The sequence below is a fragment of the Vipera berus genome (assembly GCF_964194415.1).
Source record: "Vipera berus genome assembly, chromosome: 1".
Lineage (NCBI taxonomy): Eukaryota > Metazoa > Chordata > Lepidosauria > Squamata > Viperidae > Vipera > Vipera berus.
Window position 1 is genome coordinate 181,733,273 of NC_138202.1, and position 23,637 is coordinate 181,756,909.

Below are 23,637 nucleotides of genomic sequence, written 5' to 3' on the forward strand. Positions count from 1 at the left end.
TGGCCTGTTCAGCCCGGTACCCATCACCGAAGTCTCCTACGCAGACCTGGTGGACCAGTTGAACAAGTACTACATGCCGGCTCGCTCAGAACTGTACTGGCGAGTGCAATTTGCCCAAAAGAAACAGCGACTGGACGAGCCCGCCAACGAGTTCATCGCCGGGGTCAGACACGCCGCACGGAACTGCTGTTTCCCCGACCTGGAAGACCGCATCAGAGACCAGGTGGTGATCGGTCTGAGGGACGAGAAGCTGCAGAAGAAGCTGACATCCAAACCCGACATGAGCCTGGCAGAGCTGACCAGAGAAATCATGGCCTACGAGCACAGCCACAAGAAGAAGCCGACAACCACGACCCCAGAGAGCCCAGCGACCGTCTACCAAGAAAGCACAACCTTCAGCGACAGCGGAGAGTCGGTGGATTTCACCGACGGAGAAGCCCTGCAGCGCAGGATGGAGCGCCGGCAACCGAGGAGAGGCGACACGTCGGACCGCCGTAGGTCCAGGAACCCCCCTCCGCCGCCGCCGCGTTATGAGCAACGAGCCGCCTGTGCCAGCTGCGGGGGCAATCACGCCCGAGGAAGCTGCCGCTTTAGAAATGCTAAATGCCACAATTGCGGGAAGACCGGCCACATCAAACCGGTGTGCCGCAGCAAGGGCCGGGACAACATCAATGATGTGGAGGCAAACTCCCCAGGTAGGCCAGCAACCCAGGCCAGCAGAGAAAAACCGCCAGGCCCCCTGGTAGAGACAATTGACAGGGTAAACAGCCTAAGCTCAAAGGTTAAGATCTGGGTCAAAATTCAGGGGGTGCCCTGCCACATGGAAGTGGATTCAGGGTCAGCAGTCTCCTTAATTTCGTTAACGACGTACCAGGAGATCTGTCAACAAGGCAAGGAACAAATTCCCCTGAGGCAAACCCAGGTACACCTAGCTGATTTCCAGAAAACCCCCATTCCTCTGGAAGGGAGGGCTAAGGTCGTAGTGCAGTACAAGGGGTTCAAGGGTCCCTTAGAGGTCTTAGTTACGCCAGGGAATCGCACCAACTTGATAGGGTTAAACTGGTTCGGACCGCTAGGAATCGCCATAACGGGGGTAAATACAATTCAAGCACCCAGCCTGGAAGCCGTTTGCAACAAGTATGCAGACGTCTTCGATGGCACTTTAGGAAAATACACTGGCCCCCCCATTTCCTTACAGTTAAACCCAGCAATCCAACCAATTAAAATAAGAGCTAGGAGGGTACCCTTTGCCCTTAAAGAAAAAATAGAAAACGAACTTGATCGCCTCATAGGTCTAGGGGTGCTTGAACCAACGGAGGGGGGAACCTGGGAAACCCCTATAGTCACCCCAATTAAACCTAATGGAGAAGTGAGAGTGTGCGCGGACTATAAAGCGACACTCAACTTAGCCCTCAGCCCCCACGCTTACCCGGTACCAGCGGTAAGGGACGTATTTGCTTCCATCCGTTCTGGCACCATTTTCGCCAAACTTGATCTCACGCAGGCGTATTTGCAACTGCCTGTCACTGAGGACACCGCGGAAGCCCAGACTATTGTCACCCACCGCGGTGCCTTTAAAGTAAAGAGGCTCCAATTCGGCATATCGGCGGCCCCCGGTATCTTCCAGGGTATCATGGAGAAGACCCTGAAAGGAATACCCGGGGTCTGCCCCTATTTCGACGATGTTCTCATCGCCGGGGAAAACGAAGCAAGCTTAGCTGACAGGCTGTCAGCTGTGCTGAGCCGGCTCAGAGAAGCCGGCCTCAAACTTAAGCGAGAAAAGTGCTCCATTGGAGTCACATCTACTGAATTCCTAGGGTACAAAATAGACGGCCAGGGCATCCACCCCACCACAGAAAAACTAAAGGCTATTCAAACCGCACCCAGCCCCAGGAATAAACAAGAGCTTCAAGCTTTTTTAGGACTATTAAACTTTTACCATGCCTTCATCCCCCATAAAGCCACTATCGCGGAGCCTCTGCATAGGCTCCTGGACAAGGGTACGAGTTGGTCCTGGACCAAGATACATGAGAATAGTTTCCAATCATTAAAAAAGATTATCTGTCACAGCTCAACTATCACCCTTTTCAAAGAAGACACCCCAATATGCATCGCTTGCGATGCCTCTCCCTATGGAATCGGGGCAGTGTTAAGTCATATATTCAAGGACGGTACACAAAGACCCATAGCCTTCTATTCACGCACTCTGACCAAAGCTGAAAGAAATTACGCACAAATAGACAGGGAAGCCCTAGCAATAGTTGCAGGGGTCAAAAAATTTCACGACTACCTTTATGGAAGGCCATTTACTATATTTACTGATCACAAACCCCTGCTGGGCATATTCACTTGGAATAAAACTACACCACAAATTCTCTCTCCGAGAATATTACGGTGGTCCACATTCTTAGCAGCCTATTCCTATCAACTAAAACATAAACCAGGAAAAGAATTGGGACACGCAGACTGCCTCAGCAGACTGCCCATGCAAAACAAGGACTCAGACCCAGCCCCAGCTGGTCTGATTTTAGCAATCTCCCAACTTCCAGAATGCCCCCTGACTGCAAACATTATAGCCAATAATTCAGCTAAAGATAAAATACTTACAAGAATCCTCAAATGGGCCACAACAGGGTGGCCAGCTCAAAACCCACAACCCCAATTCCAACCATATTTTAACAGAAAAAATGAGATTTCCACCCATAGGGGATGCCTGCTGTGGGGAAATAGGGTCATCATACCAGAGAAAAACATAGACCAAACATTACACATTTTACATGAAGGACACCCAGGCATTGTAAAGATGAAAGCGATGGCTAGAAGTTATGTATGGTGGCCAGGCATTGATAAACAAATAGAAAAGTATGTGGGAGGGTGCTATACTTGTCAGGCGACCAGAAACGAGCCACCCCAAGCACCAATCCACAAATGGGAAACTACCAGGAACCCTTGGTCACGTATACATTTAGATTTTGCAGGACCTATCCAGGGCCAAGTTTCTTAATTGTAGTGGACAGCCATTCTAAATGGCTAGAAGTCACTCCCCTTAGAAAAACAACGACCGAAGCCACTATTCAAGCCTTAAGAAAAATATTCGCCACACATGGCCTTCCAGACACCATAGTTTCAGACAACGGACCTCAATTCACCTCTCGTGAATTTCAGATGTTCGCTATGAAGAATTGTATTAGACTGGTCACGTCGGCGCCGTTCCACCCATCGTTGAACGGGATGGCTGAAATAATGGTACGGTCCACAAAAGAAGCTTTAAAAAAAATTCGTTAAAGGGAACTGGCAGAGGCGTCTCAGCCAGTTCCTCTTATCACAACACACAACTCCATGCACAACAACGGGCAAATCACCAGCAGAATTACGATGGGGGAGGAGGCTAATAACACGACTCGACAGATTGCACCCTGATACATATCCAGAAGAAAAAGAGCACCCCCACCCAAACCGCACACTCAACCCTGGACAATTGGTATGGGCACGGTTATACACGGATAAAAACAAGTGGGTTCAGGGGACAGTATTAAAACAAACCGGACCCATCTCATACCTTATAGCCACACAAGCACACGGCAACATACGCCGCCATATTGACCAGCTTAGACCCAGACAACCACCACACAACTCAGAGCAACCAAGGGATTCCGAGACACAACCCCCACCGGAAATACTGCCTATGCCAAACCAGGAAGAAGAACAGCAGAACGCACTACCAGAACCAGTCGATCCTCCACCCCTCCGCCGCTCAAACAGGAATCGGAAAGCCCCCACCTACCTAAAGGACTATCAGTGGGCGGGTTCCAACGTCCAAGAGGGAAGAAACGCGCCAGGAGAGGGGTAAGGGGTGTGATATATATATATAAACAGTTAATAATACTTCATTGTATAAACCAGGGAAAGCCGCCTGACAGGAAAACACGCGGGAACTTGACAGCTGTCAAAGTTCCCCGCACTGCGCAGGCGCCACCACTGACAGCTCGCGGCTGTCAAACTCCGGACCATGTGGAAGCCTGAGCTGTCAAAGTTCCCCGCACAGCGCAGGCGCAACCACTGACAGCTCGCGGCTGTCAAAACACCAACCCATGCGGAAGCCGGAGCTGTCAACAGAAGACGATGCGGATTGGTCCCGGTTTGACACGGCGCCAAAATGAACACTCCTGATTGGCCCTCGCTGCCAGCTGCCGGCTATAAAAGCCGGACAAGTTATTCTATGTTTGCCTTACTCTAAATAAACCTGTTGTTAACTAGCCTGTCGTCCCGAGTGGTCCTTAGGCTACTTCAGCCACCTATCTGAAATGGTATAGGGCAGACATGTCAAACTCACAACATCACATGATATCGCACAACATATCAGGACTGTTTTGCCATTGTCGGCAATGGGGTGGGCGTGGCTTCCGCATGACGCATCTGTGCTGCAGGCAGTTTGACACCCCTGGTATAAGGTCTTCTGCTTAAGCAGGAGGTTGAACTAGAAGACCTCCAAGGTCCCTTCCAGCTCTATTCTGATATATTGTGGAGAAATAGGATATAAATAAAATAAATGAAAATAAAGCAATATGACAATTGTATCACTGTAAACTACTGTTAATTATGTTTGGTGCAATGTTTGATAACAGATAACCTGGTAATGACGAACAAAATTGCTTTCTAGTCTGAGCTGATGCTTAGAACAATCTAAGGAAATAGAAGACTTAGCAAACAGACAGCTTGAATTTTTTCTGACAAAAAAACCTTATGGTTAAATACAGAATATGAAGTGATTTCACATGTGGTTTTGTGCAGAGAAAGCTGCATCATCAAGGCAGTGTGATTTAGAAGATCTCTTGCTTTGTTCTGATGATGTTTCTTTGCCTGCTGTTGGAATGAGTATCCACAGGTTGTGGTAAAACAATCAAGATGGCAGCTACAACAGTGCAATTGTGTGTGATGCATATTAAAAATAAACAGAACTTTGTACATTAAAAAATGAGTGGAGATTCAGCTGCATTATCAGTTACCAACTTTTCTGAATACATCTTGCTGGCATCCCTAGAATTAATAATCCACTGCACAGATCATCAAATGAAGAAGCAACCAATTGCAAGGAATGTTTCTGCTGCTCCCTTATGGAACAATTGATGGGCATGATGTGGTGAGAGCCTTAAGTGATTAAGGACATTGAAAGGATAGGCCTGAGTCAGTGTCAAATTCATTGAAATTGATATATTTATGACGAAATGATAAAAGAAAAAGAAAAAAAAATAGAATATGGGTGCAGGATCCTGTCGTGGTGGGCTAATAGTTGTCTATGTATAATTTATAGGAGCCCTAATGCCTCCCTAGTCGTTAGAATGCAGTATTGGAGTTCAGTCCTGATGGGCTCAAGGTCGACTCAGCCTTCCATCCTTCTGAGGTTGGTAAAATGAGGACCCAGATTGTTGGGAGCAATATGTTGACTCTAAACTATCAATAACATACATACATATAACTGAAATTGGACATTCATATTACTTACATCCATAAACTCCACATTAGCCTTTGGACCAGTTGTCTCATTCAGTATTTTAATTGCAACAGGAATCTTCACACTCTCTCCCTCAGGTACCCAAATGCCCTAAATATGATGAAAAAGTGAACAAGAGCTGTCTCATCAAATGTTAAAATAGTCCTCTTTAACCACAATTTGATCATACCACTTACACTTTCACACTGGCAATAGATGACTGTGCTTGAAGGTACAAGCACACACTGGCAAGCACTTGACTGTGCTTGTAGGTACAAGCTAACTTATGCACTAGTAGAGCAAATTACACAGCATTTGGTCCTCCAACTCTTGCCAACCATTCCCAGCTTCTTAGTGGCCATTCAGTTGGTTAAGAGAAGAAATAAGAGGGATTATATTAAGCTGAACAATTCTAAGAAAAGGAGATTGATATCCTATTCTAGAAGATCATTGATTTCTACCTTTTCACTTGGTTAACCACAGGTTCCTGGGAACAACAGATGAAGGACTGAAACATACCTTATAGACAGTTCCAAAGGCCCCCGATCCAAGGATCTTGACACGCTTTAGCTCAGTTTCCTTCAAAATGCGTAGTTGTGCCTGATTGGGTGCTGTGCCACTTGGAGTCAAAGGTTCTACCAGCTGCAAAACAAAAGAAAGAAAGAAAAAAAGAAAGAAAGAAAGAAAGAAAGAAAGAAAGAAAGAAAGAAAGAAAGAAAGAAAGAAAGAAAAAAAGAAAGAAAGAAAGAAAGAAACCATGAAAAGCATTATCCATAGTTGTATTTTTATACACTGTAGTAGATATTGTTTTTATCTTATCTTTCATGCAGCTTTTATTTACTCTTCATGCCATCCAGCAAAAATTAAGATAATGAAAGCTGTGATTAGACAATTGCTAAGAAGTAATCTCCACTGAACTCAGTTGGACCAACTTTTGAAGATTGCACTGTCTTAACAGCAAAATGAGAAACAAATCTCTTTAAGTTTTCCAAATAAATCAATGGATTTGGCATGTTTTTAATTATGAATACTATAAACATATACATACACAGACACACACACATGTGTGTGTGTGTCTGTGTGTATCTGTGTCTGCATCTATGTCTGTCTGTGTCTATGTATTTATATGTATATAAGGTAAAGGTTCCCCTGCACATGCGTGCTAGTCGTTTCCGACTCTAGGGGCCGGTGCTCATCTTCGTTTCAAAGCCGAAGAGCCAGCGTTTGTCCGAGGACATCTCCATGGTCATGTGGCCGGCATGACTAGACACCAAAGGTGCACGGAATGCTGTTACCTTCCCACCGTAGTGGTCCCTATTTTTCTACTTGCATTTTTACGTGCTTTCGAACTGCTAGGTTGGCAGAAGCTGGGATGAGTAACAGGCGCTCATTCTGTTACGCGGCACTCGGGATTCGACCCGCCAAACTGCCGACCTTCTGATCGACAAGCTCAGCGTCCTAACCCACTGACCCACCGCGTCCCTTATATGTATATAGTATTCATAATTAAACACATGCCAAATCCATTGATTTATTTGGAAAACTTAAAGAGATATATATTATAAAAAATAATCACAAAGATTTAAAATGAGAGAATTTCTTTCTTTCTTTGTTATAGCCCAACTTTCCTTCAGAACCTAAGACAGCTTACCTAACACTCCCTCCTCCAATTTTTCCTCATAACAACTACCTAGTGAGGTGGGCTGGTTGAGAGAGAGTCATGCACCCAAAATCACTCAGGGAGCTTCTCTGGCTGGGGCTGGTCTTAACCATTCTGAGTGATCTTTTGGCATTTGGCTTCAAAATGTTTAATGATGATACACTCTCTGTCCTTATGAAGCCATTCCACAAAATGTCAATTTTAAGAATGAGAATGGATTTTCTTCTTCACATTAAAAGATATCATTCTGACTGCTATGATTTAATTATCTGGGTAGCATTTTCTTTCTTTTTTAAAAAATAAAATTCCTAGAGACAACAAAGACATTAATTTAATAGCAAATCTTTTATAGCTTATATGGTATTTTGTGTGTGTGTGTGTTTTCAAATCAGTGTTGTTTCCTGCAACTGCCTGCTCAAGTCCCTGCAGTTTTCTTTGCAAGATTTTGAGGAGTGCTTTCCACTGCCTTCTTCTTCGGGCTGAGAGAGAGTGCCGGGCCCAAGGTCACCCAGCTGGCTTTTTGCTAAGACAGAACTAGAACTTGCTGCCTCACAGTTTCTAGCCTGATGTTTTAACCATTACACCAAATTGATTCTTAATAAATTCTTAAGACACCTGGCACTGTAAAACTAGGTAAATTAATATGCTACATTTGCTTTGCTGCCATTTAAACTTAGAAAGAAATACTTAGAGTTCTTACAGTATACATTTGCAGAAACAGTTTTGCTCTGAAGAAACATGTTTGCTTCTGTTTCTTCTTTATAAACTAGCAAACTAAGTTAGGTTATTTATTTATGAACTGCTTATAAACCTTTCACTAATTTGCTTAGAGGAAAGACTAGTCATATTTGTGGAGAACCAAACTGAATTCACAATTGGTAAAACTATTTCAGGCATCACTTCTCTTACTGCAAGAATTATTCTGTTCCTGCAACATGTATGCTGCAAAATAAGTACAATAATAAGTTTATTGTTGTAACCAGTGGTGGGATTCAGCCAGTTCACAACAGTTTGGCAGAACCGGTAGCTAATTTTTGTTACCCAGGTTCAGAATGGACTTCTGAAAGCAGCATCCACACAGAGAACCGGTTGCTCACATATTTGAATCCCACCACTGGTTGTAACTATACAGTAGGTAATAAAATAGGAATGCCATAAAATGCAATAAAAATAACAAAACAATAAAACAATGAAATTATAATACAGCATGATGGAAGTATTAGACAAAAAGGTTACAACAAAATAGCCAGAATAGCCACAACTGAGAACTTTAAGTATTTCTTTCTAAGTTTAAATGACAACTGGGCAAATATAGCAACTTGGTTGTTGACATTTGGAAACACATCTGCAAGTAAATAATTCAATTTTTCAAGGTCAGAGCCCTTGAGTTCATTTGCCATTAATAATTTGGCCTGATCTGCTTCACTGGGGTTGATTTGACTGAAGATTGCATCAAGCAATTTTCACTGTTTGCAATAGAAAACTTACCCAAATCATTTAAAACATAGAACATAGGATTTATCACATAGGCTTGGAGATGCTGCAATCTGCTTGCCACTGGCAGCCTGCCATAGAAATGGAGGGTGTGGGGGAGAACTGCAGGTGGAATGAGAGGGAGCGTTGCCAGGGGATGCCATGAGGAAACTAAACCAAGCCTCAAACCTTCCCATGAAAAACTCTGGCTACTTCAAGGACAAGAAAAGAATGCCAGCTGCGAAGACAGGGACTGTTTCCCAAAACAATCTGTTAGCACCTAATTGGACACTTCTTGATAATCTGGGGGAGTGGTGGTGGAAGGGGCCATGGAAAAGTTAACCATGTACTTTGGGTAGGAAGCCCTCAGATCCAGCTTCGCTTCTTGTGTAACTGTTTGGCTTTAGCAAAGTAAGCCTTTGACTAGCCATGGGCCTAAGAGTCTTGCTTTCTAACTGACTAAATTGGGACAGTTGACACTTTTTTTATCTTTGATCTTTTCTAATAAATGTCTAATGCTAAATCTTATATTTCTCTGTTCAGTCTGTCTACTGAGATTATTGAGGTATACCATTTGGTTAAAAAGTATACATTAATACATTAAGTCATCTTGAGATCTTTGTTTAAACTCATATACAGTAAATGCCAAACATTGCTAAAATACATTAATTGCTATTATGTCATTTTATATATTATACAAATATTTTATTTATAAAATCATTGATATCTATCCCATTAGACTTACCATTGTGAATACAATTTAATAAATACTATAAGGCAATAAAACAATGCCATAAAAAGAAGCACATATTAAAATGAAATTCAACCAGTTGTTCTATTTTGAAAATAATAATTAAAAATGTCACAAGCAAAGACTTCCTTTTTGTGGCAGTGGAAAAGTAGTTCAATGCTAAATTGAGATTTCCCACATTGTGCCAGTAGTAGCAAGCAAGAATGGAGTTCGGATTCATAGTACTCTTACCCAACAACTCAAGAAAATGGAACTTAGTCAGAAAACATCACTTAATTAGAATGCTGCCCAGCTTTTGATTGGAAATATATTTTTCTTTAAAAAATAAACGAAAAAAGACTAGCCTCTAAACACTGACAAATAGCCTGTCTTTTCTCAGGATAAGGAAAATAATTAAAGACTACTCCTGCTCAAATTGGATTAAAAAGCCACTGCAGTGTTTCAAAGAGTCTGTTTGCAGGGCTAACTGCCCCATGTGCTGCCTTTTGAGCATCATTATCACGCCTCTATGAACATTGTAGATGACTTAATTAGTTGAGTAGTCTTTGCTGTGCAGGCAAAATTATGGGGAGCAGGGAATTATGTTATTAGTTGAGAACAAGAACAAATAACAAAGAAAAAAAGCTATGGATGTAAACCTGACAATAATTTTTACACACCACTTCCCTTAATTAACTTTCAAGTACTAGAATGAAGGTGTCAAAGTTTAAATAGAAATGTAAGGAGGAACAACATTGTATATAGATGATATACAAAATCTGAAATACTATTTTTGTGGTATAAATTCTTTTCATGTTTATTTTAGAAGTAGTGGCATTGGTCACGCTGGTGAATGATCTCTGGTGGGCTCGGGACAGGGGTTGTTCCTCTGTCCTAGTCCTGTTAGATCTCTCAGCGGCTTTTGATACCATCGACCATAGTATCCTACTGCAGCGTCTCAGGGGGGTGGGAGTGGGGGGCACTGTTTTACAGTGGTTCTCCTCCTACCTCCTGGGCCGCTCGCAGTCAGTGTTGACGGGAGGGCAGAGGTCCGCCCTGAGGCGTCTCGTTTGTGGAGTCCCTCAGGTGTCGGTCCTCTCTCCCCTCTTGTTCAACATCTACATGAAGCCACTGGGTGAGCTCATTCGTGGTTTCAGGGTGGGGTATCATCAGTATGCTGATGATACCCAGCTTTTTCTTTCCACCCCGAACCAACCCAGTGAAGCCCTCGATGTGATGTCCCGTTGCCTAGAGGCGGTCCAAGTTTGGATGGGGAGAAACAGGCTTTGACTCAATCCCGCCAAGACTGAGTGGCTGTGCATCTCGGATGAACCAGTTTTGTCCATCGTTATCTATGGGGGGTGAGGTGTTCCCCCCCCCGTTGATAGGGCTCACAACTTGGGCGTCCTCCTGGACTCACGGCTCAGTTTGGAAGATCATATAGGAGCCGTGACCAGGGGGGCTTTTGCCCAGCTTCGCCTGGTGCACCAGTTGTGGCCCTATCTGGACCGAGATGCCCTACGCACAGTCACTCATGCGCTCGTGACCTCCCGGTTAGACTACTGCAATGCTCTCTACATGGGGCTGCCCTTGAGGACCACTTGGAGGCTTCAGCTGGTGCAGAATGCAGCCACAGGAGTTGTGATGGGAGTCTCCCGATACTCCCATGTAACATCTCTCCTCCGCGAGCTGCATTGGCTTCCGGTTGCCCTCTGGGTGAGATTCAAGGTGCTGGTGATGACCTATAAAGCTCTAAATGGCATGGGTCCAGATTACCCTAGGGAGCACCTGCTGCCAGCATCAATTTCCCATCGTCCTGTGCGCTCCGACAGGGAGAGCCTCCTTAGGGTGCCGCCGGTCAGTGAGTGCCGGCGGGTGATCCCCAGGGGAAGGGCATTCTCTGTGGGTGTGCCTGCCCTATGGAATGATCTGCCTGTGGATCTCCGGACTGCCCCTGACCTTTGCTCGTTTCACTGGGACCTAAAAACCTGGTTATTTGATTCATCTGGCCTGGACTGAGGGGTTTTAAATTTTTAACTTTTTGGGCTATTAATTGTTATTTAATTTTATTTAACTCTATTTTAAATTATATTGTTTTTTAACTTTGTCCTGTAAACCGCCCTGAGTCCTTCGGGAATAGGGCGGTATATAAAACCAAATAAATAAATAAATAAATAAATAAATAAATCTACCACAATCTTGCCAGTCACACATCTTTTTGCAGCAGAACCCATGTGGCAAATGGTTCCCAAGGCCATTCTTTTCCACAATAGGATCATTTTCTATTCTGGTTTCCAGCATTGTGAAAATGGGGCACAGCATTCTTAAGGTCAAACTCTACAATTAGCCCCAATGTTTTGGGAAGATTGAGAAAATGATATTTCTTCCCATTGCTCTAAATGAGATAATGTTCAGTATTGAGGGACTCCTCCCTCCCCTCCAAGTTTATGATCTTGACAACTGACATTTCTGGCCTTAAATTTTCTTTTAAATTAAGTTGCAAGGATTGGTGACTTAAAATTTTTTCGCTTTAAAAGGTTGTAGTATATTTGTGTATGTGGTTTTATATTGCATTTTTAATATTTTTATTTTGTATGCCACCTAAAATCCATTGACTTTCTGGTAGATAAATCTATATGAATAAAAAATAAAATATATACTGAATAAATATATTAGCAAATAATCAATTTGTTTGTATGTATGTTGTCCATAGTAGTTTTTACTTTCTGGATAAATTTTGGTATAACCTAAAATTACTTCTGAAATTACCTTTTGAGGATGTAAGTGGACTAAAGGAATTGAAAACTGCAACAAATAACTTATTGTCATGCTCTGCTTATATAATATCCAGGCATCAAAAGCAGAAGGGATTCCTTAATGTGCTGTAACTGCTCTGCAGTAAAAGCCTTAGTTTCTCCACAGATATTTGGACCAAAAATTTTTTTTCTTAAAAATATCTATACACATGCATAAGAGATTGAAAAAATCAAGACAAAGAAAAGACAGCTGTGATTTTTAAGCATCTGGCATATATTTGCAGGAAAGAAAAGGGGTAAATCTTTACCTCAGTCTCCAGGAACCTTCGTAAAGCCCTCTTTTTTTTAATGCTCTTACGTCTCACGTAAACTGCAAATGTAAGGCCCAAAATGACGACGATGAAGAGTCCTCCAATCACTCCGGCAGCAATCAGGGGGGTTCTGCAAATCAGAACCCAAGAAGAATGCTGAATCATAGGAATAAGACAGTGTGCATACTTTCAAATTAAATTTTAGAAATACATGTACATTTATGAAATTGTGCAGTTAGTTTTGCTACATTCTAAATAATGCAACAATTTTTGTTGTTAGAAACACAAACAGCCATCATGCAAGCTTTGGAGAATAAAAAGGGACTAGATGAATAAAAAGGCAGACCACCATATAGTTTGAAAATATTTAACGAAAAAAGAAAGCTTTACATGAAAACACTTAATGGAGAAACTCTATAATGCCCAATATGGGTTGTGTCCCCTTCCCGTAGGGGACCATTTTCTCCAGGCAGAATCAACTTTCCTGTGAGGCCACTAAGTAGACCAGGTCAAGAAATCATCTCCACAGGAAAGCTCACATTACTTTTATTGATACTACTTATAATAACAGAATCTTGCTCATCTGATTATGCTATACCGTCTTCTCCTCTTATAGTTCAGTGAATTAGGAGACGGGTGGCTCACTTGGTTAGGACACTGGAAGTTAACAAGCCTGCATTCAAGAACTGAGTGCAAGTCCTTTCTCTTCTGGATTGATCCCATTAGATCTGTATTTTCAAACCTTATTTGACTGCTAAAATTGAGGAGTCTGACTGCTGTGTGAATATTAACACAGTCTCCATATAGCTCAGTTTTTGTACTTCAGCTCTACAGCACTGCTGTCATTAACGTTCTTGTCCTTCATTTACCCATAAAAACAAAGAACACATAAACACAAAGAAAAGTTGCTGCCAAAGCAGACAAAGATTTTAACTTGATTGCTCTTTATTGATACAAGTGCTAGATGCTAACACTTGACCCATAACATTTATCCTTTCTATGTCACAAAGACTGTTTAATGATTTTGGATGCTGAACACCATCTGCAGTTGATGAGTTAATTAACACATTTCTTGCCTCATGTATTACAGTATTGTAATAGCTGTGATTGACCTTGGTTCACATACATTCACCAAAAGACACTGACTTTATCATATTTAAAACAGAATGGCACTCTCCTTATCACTGGAAACTACAAATGTAATCTGTGACTATGAATGGAAGACTATAAATGTTAAATGCAAATGTTTTCCTTGCTCTTTTTTATAGTAATTTTATTCCTTCTATCCTGTTCTATGACCTACCTAAGCATTGAACAAAAGAAGAAACCTGATTTTGCAATAGCCTCCCATCTTTCTGCCAGCTCTGAGCCACACTATTTCTGATAATCCCAATCTGAGGACACCATGTCTTAATTCCATGGCAAGAATTAGAAGCGAAAAGCAGGATTCCTGTTACCATCATAACAGAGAGGTGTTACCCAACCGAAGAATACAATTTAATTCACATCCTGCCATGACCCACAGGCAAAAGAAAAAGATAAGAGACTTGAGCATTGAATGTGCTGTAGATATGGGTTAAATCAACGGATTTTTAAATGTTTGCAATAAACCTCTTATCAAGAGCTACAGTATGTCCCCAAATCCTTCTATTTCAAGCATTGTCTGGGTGAAGTCTGGCAGGTAAGAGGAAAAGCTGATCTTTTAAATGGGGTGGGGGCTCATTCATATTTGAACTTCCCAGAAGCATACCAAACAGGCACCCACATTTATATCTTAGTCTATATTACCTCCTAAAAGCATCAACACACATCACTCTCCCACAGATCTATAGACGCTTGAGTGAAGGGATGGTAGAAGTTGATAAACCATGAGATGATCTTCTTAACTGGAGAATCATACGGCATCAGTGGCAGACTGATTTAAATTATGCAGATTTCATGAAAATACTTTAAAATGTGGTAAGCATGTGCAAGAAAAATTGTAAATGCCATTGTACAATACTTGATTTAATAGTATTGTGTAGTGGGTTTTGGAACACATGAATGACGCCAGGCACAGGAGTACAGCATAACTGTCTTTATTAGGTGGTAGATTGTACTGGGGAAATAGGGGTTACCTGTGCCCTATTTGTACCTGTCCAGGTACACTTCCAGCCAATAGATTTAAACCTGGCTTTTCCGCCGAGAGTCCAGGTACACTTCCAGCCAATAGCTTTAAACCTGGCTTTCCCGCCGAAACGCTGCTCCCGGCTGCAGCAGTTTTAGCCCAGCGCCACCTGGTGGTATCGGTAGAGCCGTTGCTTGCAGTGTTATTAAACCCCATACATAACACCCCTTCCCCCTTAAGAACAGACAATACCATCCAACATATAACACATACCATATTAACTATGTACAGGATACAGGTTATAAGTAACCTTTTGTTGCCCTCATGCCCGCACATAGTCTGTGAGATAGGAAGGTGGCCTATGAGTCTGGGCTGACCGTCTCAGGGGTTCCCCCCTGTCTTGGGCAGCAGAGTCAGTGTGTAGGTTGGTTCTGGGCGCGCCTGGTCGACCCGCCCCAGAGTTTGTTCCTGTGGCCAGGTTGTCTGAACGATCCTGAGCCTGTTGTTGACTGGGCTGGACAGGTCTTTCTGACAACAGTTCTGGGTCCATGCAGTCCTCCTCTGAGTTAGGTTGGTCATGCAGATTTGTGGCCCATCTGTTGGTTGCTGTCCCGTGGTCTTTCAGGAGCTCGTCTCCTGACCTGATTGATGTGTCTTCTGATCTGTCGACCCCCCTCCACCCCAACGATGTAGGACAAGGGCCCAGTTCTGTCAACCACCACCCCCAGAATCCACACATGACCAGGCCCATAGTTTCTGGCCCAAACCCAGTCACCTGTGTGTAGTTCTCTTGAGGGGTTGGGTTGCTCAGTCTCTGCAGCCACTCTGTCGGGGTGGAGCCTGTCCAACTTTGTGATGAGCCTTCTGCCCCAACACAGTTCTGCTGGGCTCTTTCCTGTGGCTGTGCAGGGTGTGGTGTGTTGATTAAGTAGAAATTGGGCCAAACTTTGGTGCCAGTCCCCGCTGATGATGCGCCTCAACGCGTCCTTGGTTGTGCGCACCATGCGCTCTGCCTGTCCATTGGTTGCCGGGTGGAAAGGCGCGGATGTGATGTGCCTAATCGCGTTGCTCCTCGTGAAAGCCTGGAATTCAGTAGAAGTAAATTGAGGGCCGTTATCTGAGACCAACACGTCAGGAAGGCCATGTGTGGCAAAGAGTCCCCTGAGCACTTAGATTGTCTTTGCCATGGTCATGCTAGTGACTGGTACTACCTCTAGCCATTTAGAATGGCTATCTACCACCACTAAGAATAGCTGCCCTTGGAATGGCCCTGTGTAATCAATGTGTACCCGGGACCATGGAGTGTGTGTTGCCTCCCATTTGTGGACAAGCATGTGAGGCTGTTCTGACCTGGACCTTTGGCAGGTGTAGCACCCAGCTACCTGTTCTTCTATAGCCTTGTCTAACCCAGGCCACCACAGGTAGCTCCTAGCTAGTGCCTTCATCCTCACTATTCTTGGGTGCCCTTCGTGCAATGATTGGATGACCCTGTCCCTTAGTTTTTCTGGAATTACTACCTGGCTACCCCACAATAGACATCCCTTATGAGTGGATAACTCATGCCTGCATGTGAAGTACGCCTGGAATTCCGGGCCTGGACTCTTCTCCTGCCACCCGGTTGTTACCCATGTCTGGACCCTGCTCAGGATTTTGTCTGCTGTTGTTTCCGCAGCAATATCCTTTGCATGGAATGGGCATTCTGGTAGGTCTTGGATGGCCAGTATCTGTGCTGCAGGTGCCGGATCAGGTTCTGCGTGTGTTACTGGTAACTTACTTAGTCAGTCAGCATGGCCCATATCCTTCCCTGGTCTATGCACCAGTTTGCAGTTATATGCAGATAGGAAAATGGACCACCTGAGCATCCTAGGGGATAGAATTTGGGGGGTTTGCCTGTCCGTCATGAATAACCCTAGCAGGGGCTTGTGGTCTGTGAATATGGTGAACTCCCTGCCATACAGGTAGTTGTAAAACTTTTTGACTCCAGCCACTATTGCCAGGGCTTCTTTATCGATTTGGGCGTAATTCCTCTCAGCCCCTGACAGTGTTCTGGAGTAATAGGCAATAGGTATTTGATCCCCATTCCCTTCCAAATTACTCAATACTGCTCCCACTCCATAGGGGGAAGCATCGCACGCAATGCAGATGGGCTTAGTCTCTATGAAGTGGGTCATGGTGGAATTACTGGACAGCACGTCTTTTATGTCCCTGAAGCTTTTTTTGTGGACCTTGGTCCAGCTCCAAACTGCCTGCTTGTCCAAGAGCCTGTGCAGAGGCTCAGCTATAGCCACTTTGTGTGGGAGGAATGAGTTGTAGAAGTTAAGTAGACCCAGGAAGGCTTGCAGTTCAGCCTTGTTCTTGGGTGTAGGGGCCATTTTAATTGCCCTTACCTTGGAGTCAGCCAGATGAATTCCCTTGGCATCAATCCTGAATCCTAAGAATTCCGTGGCTGCCACTCCAATGCTACACTTGTCCCTTTTTAGTTTGAGACCTGCAGAGCAGAACCTGCTTAATACTGCCTGCAGTCTCTCAGCCAGCACCTCCTCAGTGTCCCCAGTGATGAGGACATCACCAAAGTAAGGGCATACCCCAGGGATGCCCTTCAGCATTCTCTCCATCACCTCCTGAAAGATCCCTGGAGCTACAGTTACACCGAACTGTAAACGGTTAACTCTAAACGCTCCTTTGTGGGTTACTATAGTTTGCGCGTCTGCCATCTCCCTGGTAACTGGGAGCTGCTGGTACGCCTGCGCGAGATCCAGCTTAGCAAAGATGGTGCCGTCTTGGAGGGAAGCAAGAACGTGGCTGACTGTTGGGACCGGGTAAGAGTGCGGATTAAGGGCCCGGTTAATCGAGCATTTATAATCCGCACAGATTCTAACCTCCCTGTTTGATTTAAGAGGGGTAACTATCGGGGTCTCCCACTCTCCCCCGTCTACGGGCTCTAGCACCCCCTGTTTGACTAGTTTATCCAGTTTGCTCTCAATCTTATGTTTGAGAGCGAAGGGGACTCTCCGGGGCTTGATTCTTACTGGTAGGACGTTGGGGTTTAGCTTAAATGAAATGGGGGGCCCGGTGTACCTACCTAGTTTGTCATCGAATACGTCTGCAAACGTTTTGCAGATGGATTTGATGCTGTTGGCCTGGGTGTTGTGGATACCTGAGATCCCTATGCCTAAGGCTTAAACCAATCCAACCCCACTAAGCTAGTCCTCCGGCCCTCGACCACGAGGACATCCAAGTGCCCCTGGAACCCCCTGAACCTCACGGACAAGGTGGCCACCTCCTTGATTTTAATGGGGGGGGTGTTGGAAGTCGGTTAATTTAATGTCAGAAGGCCTCAATTGGGCCCACCGCTTGCTCTGGCCGCACATGAGTTTAAATGTCTCATGCAAGATCACTGAGACCACAGAGCCGGAGTCAAGCTCCATCTGGCAGGGAATATCCTGCAACTGGATCTTTAATTTAATTTTGGGGGTGAGTAGCCAGTGGACCCCTGTGTGGCAGATGGCCCTCCAGCTTTCAAAAAAGTCAATGTGTTGCTGGGCCCCAGTACCTTTTGCTGGTGCGTCCTCGGGCTGGATTTCATGTAGGCCGTCTCTGGAACAGTTCCGGCAGACCGCGGCGATGTGGCCTGTTTTTCCGCAGGCCTGACTCTTGGCCGTGTGGAATTTGCAGGCTGCCCTTGCGTGGTTTCCTCCGCAGCCGGCACACTTGAGGGTGGTCGTGCTGCAGCCGGTGCACTTGTGCGGTGCCGTAGGCTTCCGCTGGGCCCCCTGAATGCTGCGCCATTAGGGTTGTTGTTGATCTGGGGTCCAGTGAGCCGCATTGATTTCGGCCTCCTTGTCCGCTTCGCTGCTCCCGCCGTGCACAGCGCTCACCTGATGTATGGAACTTCCTGGGCTGCTGGGTCGAGGGGTGGTCTGCTCTGCGCTGTTGGCCATGTCATGGGCCAAAACCTAATTTTAGACCTCCTGGAGGGTCAGGTTGGGCCTTGCGAACAACTTTTGCCACAGCTGCTTGTCACGTAGGCCAAAGATGATCCGGTCGCGTAGCCTGTCATCCAGGTCTGTGAATTTGCAAGGCGGGCAGTCTGCCTTATGCCCACGATGAAATCCACCACCGACTCGCCCTGCCATTGGGCCCTTTGTTTGAACTGGAACCGTCAGCCCAGTTCAGACATTCGTGGGTTGAAGTGTTTATTAAGCTTCTCCATGAGGTCTCTGTAGGAGATGCTCCCGATGGCATCCAGCGAGCACAGGCCTACGGCCAAATTGTAAATGGCGGACCCACTGAGGCAGATCAGGGCCGCCACCTTCATGCTGTCCTCCATGATCCGGTTTACCCGCAGGTAAAATTTGACCTGTCCCAGGTGCGGTTCCCAACGTTCCGGGTGGCGGATATCGAATGCCTGGATCTGTCCTATCTGTGCCATGCTGCTGTGTCCAGTTCAGGTGTCCTGCTTCGGAGGTGACCACTAGCATGGTGACTAGCCAGCTGTTGATGGGGGGGAAAGATGCCTCTTTCCTCCAGCAAGCGATGCCGTCCCCGAGTGAGTTCAGCTCTTAGAGGAAGCAGTATCCCACCTTCATTGACACTATTGTGTAGTGGGTTCTGGAACACATGAATGACGCCAGGCACAGGAGTACAGCATAACCGTCTTTATTAGGTGGTAGATTGTACTGGGAAAATAGGGGTTACCTGTGCCCTATTTGTACCTGTCCAGGTACACTTCCAGCCAATAGATTGAAACCTGGCTTTCCCGCCGAGAGTCCAGGTACACTTCCAGCCAATAGCTTTAAACCTGGCTTTCCTGCCGAAATGCTGCTCCCGGCCGCAGCAGTTTCAGCCCAGAGCCAACTGGTGGTATCGGTAGAGCTGTTGCTTGCAGTGTTATTAAACCCCATACATAACAGGTAGCACTGAAAATTGGAAAAATTAACAGATGAAATTTCACAAACTTCTATCACATTTATCTGATTTTTTTAAAAAAGAAACAGTGCTTAATTTAGCTTGAGTTAACCATGTCAAAAAAATAACTAAATCCTCTACACTGGTTTTTCAGGTGAAGCAAGTTTAGTCTAAGAGAAAAAACAATTTTTTATATATATATCTTCAGAATCAGAATCAGAATAGAGCTGGAAGGGACCTTGGAGGTCTTGTAGTCTAGCCCTCTGCTCAAGCACGTGACCCTATACCATTTCAGACAAGTGCCTGTCCAGTCTTTTGTTAAAAACCTGCAGTGATGAAGCACCTACAACATCTGGAGGCAAGCTGTTCCACTGGTTAATTGTCCTCACTGTTAGGAAGTTTCTCCTTAATTCCAGGTTGCTTCTCCGTTGATTAGCTCCCATCCATTGTTTCTTGTCCTGCCCTCTGGTGCTTTGGAGAATAAATTGACCCCCTCCTCTTTGTGGCAGCCTCTCAAATACTGGAATACTGCTATCATGTCCCCTGTAGTCCTTCTTTTCTATAGGCTGGACAAATCCAAATCCTGCAATCATTCTTCACTTGTTTTAGTCTCCAGGTCTTTAGTCATCTTAATTGTTCTTCTTTGTACTTTTTCCAAAGTCTCAACATTTTTTTGTGGTGTGGTGGCTAAAACTGGATGCAATATTCCAGTTGTGGTGTTACTAAGGTTTTATAATGCGATACTAATACATGTGATTTTGATTCTATGCCTCTGCTTATACAACCAAAGATTGTATTAGCTTTTTTGGCTGTTGCCACACACTGCTGACTCACGTTTAAGTAATCATCCACTAGGACTCCAAGGTCCCTCTCCCAGTTACTGTTTTGAGCCAGGTTTCGCCTAATCTGTACTTGTACCTTAGGTTTTTCCTGCCCAGATGTAAAACCTTGCTTTTCTCCACATTGAATTTCATTTTGTTGGATAGGTCCCAGTGTTCAAGTCTGTCAAATCTTTTTGGATCCTGATCTTGTCTTCTGGGGTGTTAGCTATTCCTGACAGCTTAGTGTCATCTGCAGATTTGATGAGTTTTCCTTCTATTCCCTCATCTTATTTATCTTTTTTTTTTTACTCAGGAAAAAAGAGGCAAAAATAGAAAAATGAACAAAAATCTGCTCTCTAGGCAAAAACAGTCTATGATTGCCAAACCAAAAAAGATTATTTGCAAACTGAATCTATAACTTTTCCCACATTGTTTTTCCTGCCTGAGACTTCTCTGTTACACATTCAAAACAAGTAAGGATACATCAGGCATGCTTCATTCAGTCATATCACATGTGGTTCATTCTGTGTTTATTTTGGTATATTAAACAAAAATGTGCTTTGCACACATATAAGCATGTACCACATTGCACAGAAACATGTAATATGCTAAGGGGCCAGTTTGCTATGGTGACATCCATTCTAGTGATTCAGCAGTAGCTCAGATGTGGTTGGCATTTAGCGGGTAGCAGGAATAGTCAAGTAAAATTAATCTGATGTTTTCTTCTACCATTTAATTGGGGAACTTAATCAAGTATGCAATATGCACTGCAGTATTGACAGAAAACAAATGATCATGTCATGCTGTGGACATTTAACCAACTGATCAGTCTCACAGTTTAAATACAAAACAACATAATTTGTAATTTACCCAAAATTATATTGAGTTCCAAAAACTCAGTTCAACTCTGCAAAAGGAAGTAAACAGAAGAAAGCAAGAAAGGGAAAAGGCTAGAATCTAGGGGGTTTGTGTGTGTGAGTGTGAACACAAAACTTGATTCTGAGTAAATTTGGTACTCTCTATAAAATGGATTCATAATTTTAATAATTCATAATTTTAACTGAATCGGAGAAAACACAGTTCCATTGTGCAATTCCATTGAACAGCATGTGAAAAAAACATCTGCAGTTTTTCACTTTTTTCAAAAGTATCAGACACAGTATACAAATATATTTAACATTTTTGAGGGAATCAGATTCCTTTAAATTTTACAAAGAAGGAAGGGGTTAACTGTAATTAGGTTGCTTCTGGACATAATGAGGCAATGTTTAAAAGCACTTTCCTTTTGTGAGGATAACCTACCAAGTTTTAGGCAGACAGATGCAAGGTATTACGTAAAAAAATCTTTACAAATTTTGAGCAATAAATACAGAAATTAGTGTGCAAGATTAATAAAAAATCATGGACATTACATAACTGCTTTGGAAATAAAGGGATTCTTTTTGGATGGAGTTGAATAGCATTTACTCTAAAGTGCATTGCTTAAGCTAGTATTTTTATTTGTCACCTAACATTTTTCAGTGCTTTCTTATGACTATAATTAACCAATGTATTACAATAACCACTCAGCTTTCTTTATTTTGGAATGAGCATTTCTCAGAAACAGTATTGGAGAGGCCCTATGATCAGAAGGTAGACTTGACCCTGTCCCTCCCCATGTTGGCATTTTTTTTCCAGAAATGGAACTATATAATACCTACATATTATACATACTTGCCTTTCTGCCAGTCTCTGAAGATTCATTGTTAGAAATTGCTCCACAGGGATTCCTTTTAATCCCATGAATCATAGCTTTAGTCCAGAGCAGTCCAACTAGATTCAGGATCTGGCTAAAGTTATGGCCTATTCCTGCTAGAACTAATCAGCTGAAGTCAGAAGGAATCAGCACTATAAAAGCGCTTGCTTTTTGTTTTTGCCTGGACAGAAGCCCCCTTGCATTCTCCCAACAATTAAGAATGAGGACAGTTTCCCCTGTCTTAATTAGTTTGCCCTACAAAAGAGAAGGAAGTTCCTGTCTCTCACCAACTACTGCAATGATGCATTCGCTATACATTTTTATACTCAAACTAATTGGCTTTAATTCCTACCTTTAAATAACAAGTGGCAAGCAAGTACACAGAATACCGCTGGTAGCCAGATTAAGTAGGACAAATGTGGCAATGAGAGCCAGTTTGGCTAGCATCAGGCTAGAAATCAGGAGACTCTGAATGCTAGTCTCACCTTAGGCACAAAAGGAGGCAGGTGACCTTGGGTCACTCTCTCAGTTCTAAGGAGGAGGCAATGGCAAACCACCTCTGAAAAGCCTTGCCAGGAAAACTGCAGGACTTGTCTAAGCAATCTCTAAAAATTAGACATAATTGAACACAGGGAAAAATGTGTAGTCAGCTTCTTATCTTCTTATCTCATGAGATGTGTGTATTCTATACAAGGAATTGGGCATGGAGTACTGAACATGAGATGAAGGCTTCTATTAAGTGATCACTGTCTTCTACTTTTTGTCAATACTGCTTTTCCCACCCAACATTATAAATCAAGATGATAAATGTTTATATTCTGGGACTGTTATGATTTTCTGATTCTTCTTTTAATCCAGTTTTGCTTTCGGTTTGGTAAAAACAAAAACCCTCTAGAATGAGTCATTCTAAGGATTCTATAAATAAAATATGAGCTATCCAAGTTGTTTCTATATTCTCCTCATTAAATTTTATTTCAGTAAGACTAAATCCAAACCCAATTTATATTAAACCAATTGAGGGGAATAAGAAACCTCAGCTGGCATTTCAGAACAAAAATCAATATTGCAATATGCACATAAAATATGCAAGAAAATTTGCCTTTGATTCACCTTTGTAGAAAAGTACATTCAGCAAATTCATATTTAATCCAGAACACAAGGGTCAGTGTATTAGTATGTCTTTTCTGTAGCAGAATCAGATTAAACATAAACTAGATGTGGTCACATTTTTTTTCTACTTAGGAATGAAAAGCGATAAATCCCTATAATCCTCAACATACAACAGTTAATTTAGTGACCATTTATAGTTACAATGGCACTGAAAAAAATGACTTATGACCATTTTTCAAACTTTTGACTATTTCAGCATCCCCATGGTCACATAATCAAAATCTGGATACTTGGCAACTGACTCATATTTATGGTGGTTCCAGTGTCCTGGGGTCACGTGATCCCCTTTTGCGACCTTCTTATAAGCAAAGTTAATGAGGAAGCAAGATTCACGTAACAACCATGTTAATTTAACAACCGCAGTGAGTCACTTAGCAAATGTGGCAAGAAAGGTAATAAAATGGGACAAAATTCCCTTAAATGCTTCACTTAGCAACAGAAATTTTGGGCTCAATTGTCATAATAAGTTAAGGAC

General features: G+C 43.4%; 1 protein-coding gene across 2 annotated transcripts in view; it reads right to left on the reverse strand.

Annotated features, from left to right (window-relative positions):
* The window catches only part of ERBB4 (erb-b2 receptor tyrosine kinase 4), a gene marked incomplete at both ends in the record, with an annotated part of 1,087,596 nt that overhangs the window by 184,149 nt on the left and 879,810 nt on the right, over positions 1 to 23,637 (reverse strand). For both annotated transcript variants that reach the window (XM_081313989.1, XM_081313990.1), the window contains 3 exons: positions 5,504 to 5,602; positions 6,011 to 6,133; positions 12,419 to 12,551. In XM_081313989.1, the coding sequence (XP_081170115.1) occupies positions 5,504 to 5,602; positions 6,011 to 6,133; positions 12,419 to 12,551 (355 nt within the window). The remainder of the gene's footprint in view (positions 1 to 5,503; positions 5,603 to 6,010; positions 6,134 to 12,418; positions 12,552 to 23,637) is intronic.